Source organism: Cricetulus griseus, assembly GCF_003668045.3.
Source record: "Cricetulus griseus strain 17A/GY chromosome 1 unlocalized genomic scaffold, alternate assembly CriGri-PICRH-1.0 chr1_0, whole genome shotgun sequence".
Lineage (NCBI taxonomy): Eukaryota > Metazoa > Chordata > Mammalia > Rodentia > Cricetidae > Cricetulus > Cricetulus griseus.
The window spans coordinates 6,972,705-6,978,704 of record NW_023276806.1 but is presented as its reverse complement, the minus strand read 5'-3'; the positions used below and the strand labels follow the sequence as shown (position 1 = coordinate 6,978,704).

Sequence of the window (6,000 nt, the reverse complement as noted above, 5' to 3'; positions counted from 1 at the left end):
TGGGATTACAGGCATCTATAATCATACCTAGTTGATGCCTGTAGTTTGCTAAGACAGATGATCCTGGTTTAGACTTCAGGAGTATGTCGGTGGACAAAGTATTTGTGTTGTTTTTTGCAGAGCTTGGCCTCAAAGTTAGGCCTTACGCATGCTGCTCTACTGGATGACATAATATCTCTGGAAGCATATTTATGTGCAGAACAGGAGGTGCTTGCACCTATCAAATACTGAGATCATTTCTGGGTTAGAAGTCTAATGAAAGTGGTCTATTTATTTCTATAGATGGACCCCTGCATAGCCCAGTTGTATTCTCCTCCTTATTTGTGACATATAAATTAGATGGTTGTCATTGATGGACTGAGTCAGGGTAGCATTCAGAAGCACTGACTTTGGCATTGTCAAAGCATAGCCTGAGTTTGTAAGCAGCCTTGGGAGAGAGTTTAACACTGAGAACCAGGAAAAAAGTCTGCGTGGCAGACACAGTCATTGAGAAGTGATGAGCTAGTTCCTTGTACCATCCACATTAAAATTGATGTCTTTGGTGGGGTAAGAGAGCACCAAAGCCCTTCTGCAGTAGGATGGTGAAGTAATGTGTCTCACGGCACTGGTGTGGTGGTGGGGATTTAAGATGATGCAAGAGAGAAGAGAAGAAACGTCAGAGAGTCATCAGAGTTGCAGAGAACCACTGTGCCGAAGAACAGAAAGAATACTAAGAGGGGAAAAAAATTGCACGAATGGGATAGAGAAATACATTGACAGACATGGTGCATTTATTAAGTCGGAAGAGGCTGAGGCAGAAGGGTCATGGTTTGAAGCCAGCCTCAGCCGCACAGCAGTCCCTCCTCCCTCCCTCCCGCCTTTTCTTTCTCCTTTCCTGAATCTCTTCTTGCTCCTCACCCTATTCCCTGCCTCTTTCCTTTCGTGTTTTCTTCAGATAGGAACTCTGTGTAGCTCCAGCTAGCTGTGAACTCCTGTGTTCCTCCTGCTCCTGTCTCCTAAGTGCTGGAATTACAGGTTTGTACCACCATGCCCAGTTGCAAGACTCTTCCTAAAAACAAAAACAAGGGGCTGGAGAGATGGCGCAGAGGTTAAGAGCACCGACTGCTCTTCCAAAGGTCCTGAATTCAATTCCCAGCAACCACAAGATGGCTCACAACCATCTGTAATGAGATCTGGTGCCCTCTTCCCTCTTCTGATGTGCAGGCAAATGTGCAAGTAGAACATTGTATACATAATAAATAAATAAAATCTTACAAAAAACAAAAACAAAAACAAATTTAAAAAGAGATTGGGTGTTGTGGTTCAAGCCTTTGATCCCAGCATTCAGAAGGCAGAGGCAGGTGGCTTGGTCTCCTTAGTTAGGTTCCAGGTTAGCCAGAGTGACCAAGTAAGACCTCAACCTTGAAAGAACAATACTCAACTTTATAGGGGAAAACAAAAAGTTCAGGATGGCTAAAACAGTCCTGCACAATAAAAGAACTTCCAGAGGCAACACCATCCCTGATTTCAAGCTCTACTACAGAGGAATAGTAATAAAAACCACATGATTTTAGCATAAAAACATACAGGTTGATCATGGAATTAAATTGAAGACCCAGACATAAATTCACACATCCATGGACACCTGGTTTTTGATAAAGAAGCTAGAAATACACAGTGGAAAAAAATCTTCCATAAATGGTGCTGATGTAACTGGATGTCTGCATGTAGAAGAATGCAGAAGATAGATCTGTATCTATCACCCTGTACAAAACTAAAGCCCAAGTGCATCAGAAACCTCCACATAAAACCAGATACACTGAACCTGACAGAAGAAAAAGTGGGGAACAAAGGAGACAACTTCCTGAACAGGACACCAATCTTAAAGGCACTAACATTGACAGTTTATAAATGTACCCTCATGAAACTGAAAGGACATATTGGAAGGACAAAACAGCAGTTACAGAAGGGGAAAAGATCTTCAACTCCACATCTGACAGAAGGCTGATCTCTAAAATATGTCACAAACTCAAGAAACTAGATAATTAAAAAAAAAACCAAATAATCAAATTAAAAAATGGGTTACAGATCTAAATAGAGAATTTTCAGCTAAAGAATCTCAAATGGCCAAGAAATACTTACAGAATTGTTCAACATCATTGTCCATCAGGGAAATACACATCAAAACAACTCTGAGATTCCATCTTAACACCTGTCAATGATGAAGATGACAAACACTAGTGACCGCTCATGCTGGAGAGGATGTGGAGCACGGGGAGCACTCCCCCACTGCTGGTGGGAGTGCACACTTGTGCAGCCACTGTGGAAATCAACATGGCAGTTTCTCAGAAAATTGGGAATCAGTCCACCTCAAGACCTAGCTATACCTCTCCTGGGCATACACCCAAAGGACATGTGTTAACTATGTTCATAGCAGTTTTATTTGTCATAGCCAGAAACTGGAAACAACCTAGATGTTCCTCACCTGGAGAATGGATAAATAAAATGTGGTACATTTACACAATGGAGCACTCCTCAGCGGGGAGAAAAATGACATGAAGTTTGCAGGCAAATGGGTGGAACTGGAAGAAATCAGCCTGAGTCAGGTAACCCAGACCCAGAGAGACAAACGTGGAATGTACTCACGGATAAGTGGATATTAGCTGTAGAGGAAGAGATAGTCATGCTGCGGTCCACAGACCCAGAGACGCTGAGTAACAAGGGACGGAGGCGCATGGATTTCCGGAAAAGGGAAACAGAATAGATGTCATTGGTGGACTGGGGGTCGGTAGGGATGGGGACAGGAGGCATCGTGTGTGTGTGTGGGGGGTAGGGAGTGAGGAAGTACTGAGAGAGATGACTGGAATTGGGGGCATTTTGGGGTGAGGTAGAAACCCACTGCAGTGGAAACTCGCAGGAATCTGAGGGTGACTCTAGAAAAGTCCTAGTAATGGGCGTACAGAGACTGAACCAGCCATCTTCTGTAACCAGGCAAGACTTCCAGAGGAGGGATTGGGACACCAACCCAGCCACAACACCTTCAACCCACAACTTGTCCTGCCTGCAAGATGGCTGGGATAAAGGTGACACAGAACTTGTGGGAGTGGCCAACCAGTGACTGGTCTGGTCTGAGACTCATGCCATGGGAGGGAGCCCACAGCCGGCAATGCTTGGAGGGCCCAAACCCAGAGACCGGACAGAAGCAAACATGACAGGCAAAAAAGAAAAAAAAAAAAAAGATTCCTAATAATAGTCTGCTCTCCTCATAGGCTGAGCCTAGCATAGTGGCCATCAGAGAGGCTTCATTCAGCAATTGCTGGAAGATGCGGAGACCCACAGCCAAACATTAGGGAGAGCTTGGGGAATCCTACAGGAATGGGGGAGAAAAGATTGTAGGAGCCAGAGGAGGTCAAAAGAATCACAAGAAAACTCTCAGAATCAACTAACCAGGGCTCACAGGGACGCACAGAGACTGAAGTGAGGGTCAGGGAGCCTGTATGGGTCTAACCTAGTCCTCCGTATATGTTATCGTGTAGCTTGGTGTTCTTGTGGGACTCCAAATAATACTGGGAGAGGAGGCTGTCTGTGACTCTTTTGCCTGCTTTTGGGACCCTTTTTTTCTGCTACTGGGGTGCCTTGTCCAGCCTTATCTTAAGGGAACCTGTGAGACCATTGTTTTGGTTAGGGTTTCTGTTGCTGTGGACAGAGCACCATGATCAAAAAGCAAGTGGAGGAGGAAGGCTTTATTTTGCTTACATTTCCACATCGCTGTTCATCACCAGTGGAAGTTAGGACAGGAGCTCAACACGGCAGGAACCTGCCAGGGAGGCAGGAGCGGATGCAGAGGCCATGGAGGGTGCCTGCCCAGTCTGCTTTCTTTATAGAACCCAGGACTACAAAGCCCAGGGATGGCACCACCCACAAGAGGCTGGGTCCTTCCTCATTGGTCACTGATTGAGAAAATGCTTTACAGCTGGATTTTGTGGAGGTGTTTTCTCAACAGAGGCTCCTTCTCTGATGACCAGAGCTTGTGTCAGTCAAGTTGACACAAAGCCAGTCAGGAAAACTGACCCCTTGTCAACGTGACAGAAACACATCACTGCTAAGCTACACCCCTTCTTTCTTACTCTCTCATCCCCAAGGTCTCATGTTAAAGTGTCAGTCCCTTTAAAACAGCCAATTTCTTTTAAAATGCAAAGTCTCAACTGTCGTCACATTTTATTTCTGTAAAATAAAAAATAAACGAAATATTCTCTTTAAGAGGAAGAACCAGAGCACAATCACAATCGGAACCAAACAAGACTAAACTCCAACAATATAAATAACTGAGTGTCCAATTATCTGGGATTGATTCACGGTCTTCTGGGCTCCTCCAAAGGCTTGGGTCACTTCTCTGGCCCCGCCCTCTGCAGCACACACAGCCTGTCTTGTAGGCTCCAGCTGGCTGTACTTGACTGCCACTGTGCTTATGGTCGTCCCATGGTCCTGGCATCTCCACAACACTGGGGTCCTCTGCAACTGGCTGCACCTTCACCAATATCTCATTGGCTCTCTTCATGGTGCTAAGCCTCATCTTTGCAAACCCTTTCAGTCCTGGCCCTTCAACCGAGCACTGAGGCTGCACCTTCACCAATGGCCTCTCCTGGCCTCTCCCAGTGCTGAGCCCCAGCTGTTCTCCATGACCTTCATGCCTTCAAAACCAGTACCACCTGGGTGACTCTTACATTACCACATCCGGCTGCCAGCACGAGGTACAGCCTTGGCTGCCTCTGGAACTCAGGTTCTCTGTGCTCCCAGGAAACACTTCCCAGAAGACTTCCCCTCCTGATGCTGGTGATTAATTAATTTCTTAGCTCTAGCTGATCAGTATCAAGCACTCCAGCAAAGCTAAGTTTCACTTCACTTTTCTCCCCAACCTGCCTTTGGTCATGTGTTTTCTAAGACAGCTGTGTGTGGTTGCTGTCCCTGGGAGGAGTGGACCTGGAGAGAGGGAGACTGAGTCAGGGGATGGGAGGAGGATGGAGGGAAAACTGGGGTTCAGATAGAATGTATGACAGAAGAATAAATTTTTAAAATGGAAAAATAAGTAATAAATAAGACTCGGTAAGGGGAGTGACATGTGGCAGATGTTAAAACCGACGGGTGTTACCTGAACTGGGCAGTGTAGAGGCCTCTGATCTGATGGACCGAGATAGAAAGGGATGAATCTCAGATGGTAAAAGGGAGCAAGACCTCACAGATAGAGGTTGACATGTGCTGCCAATTCATTGAGCAACTAGCAGTTAATAACAATTCAGCTTTGAGTCCACTCTGACATGTTTCTCTTTCTTAAATCAGCCCACCTTTGACACAGTTCTTTCTCGATTGTGGAGGACTGGCGAGAACAGATAAGAAACCAGCAATTTGTAAAAGTTATCTCAAACTGATGACAGAATTGTGGCACAAGAGCAGGTGTGTACTATATAATTAACTTTGAAAATCAATACTCTAAATATGGGAAGGATGCAGACCTGTTTGGAGGGCTGAAAAATAGTGTGGAAATGAGATTGGAGTTAGGTCAGGTGTTACATTTGGAACTGAAATGCAGGTGAAGGAGCTGTGGCCAGTATCAGTGTCAACTAGTGACATTGGAGCTGCAGTGTCTCTGTCAGTCACTGGGGTGTGGGGCTGCAGTGTCTCTGTCAGTCACTGAGGCATGGGGCTGCGGTGCAGCAAAGCCTTCCCAAACTGTGGGCATGACAGGCAGCCTAGGCCTGGCCAGCTAGCTGTCTGTGCCCCGTGTCTAAGCATATTGGTAATTACTTGATGTACTATGTTAATTTTGTTTTGGAACTGTTTAGAAGTTATGTTTTTGGAAAACACTGTGCATTGTGAGTAATAAAATTCTTAAAAAAAAAAAAGAAACCTACAAAAATATCTATTTAAAACTGTTTCCTTTCAGGCCAGGATCTGTGGTGCCTGCTAATCTGTTCCAAGGAATTAAAACTGTGAACCCAACTTTTCGAGGCTATTCTCAGCAGG

The 6,000-nt window shown here is 45.3% G+C and overlaps 1 protein-coding gene across 3 annotated transcripts in view; it reads left to right on the top strand.

Moving 5' to 3' along the window:
* The window catches only part of Usp33 (ubiquitin specific peptidase 33), a 51,122-nt gene that overhangs the window by 20,736 nt on the left and 24,386 nt on the right, over positions 1 to 6,000 (top strand). For all 3 annotated transcript variants that reach the window (XM_027395169.2, XM_027395168.2, XM_035450755.1), the window contains 2 exons: positions 5,317 to 5,430; positions 5,921 to 5,999. In XM_027395169.2, the coding sequence (XP_027250970.1) occupies positions 5,317 to 5,430; positions 5,921 to 5,999 (193 nt within the window). The remainder of the gene's footprint in view (positions 1 to 5,316; positions 5,431 to 5,920; position 6,000) is intronic.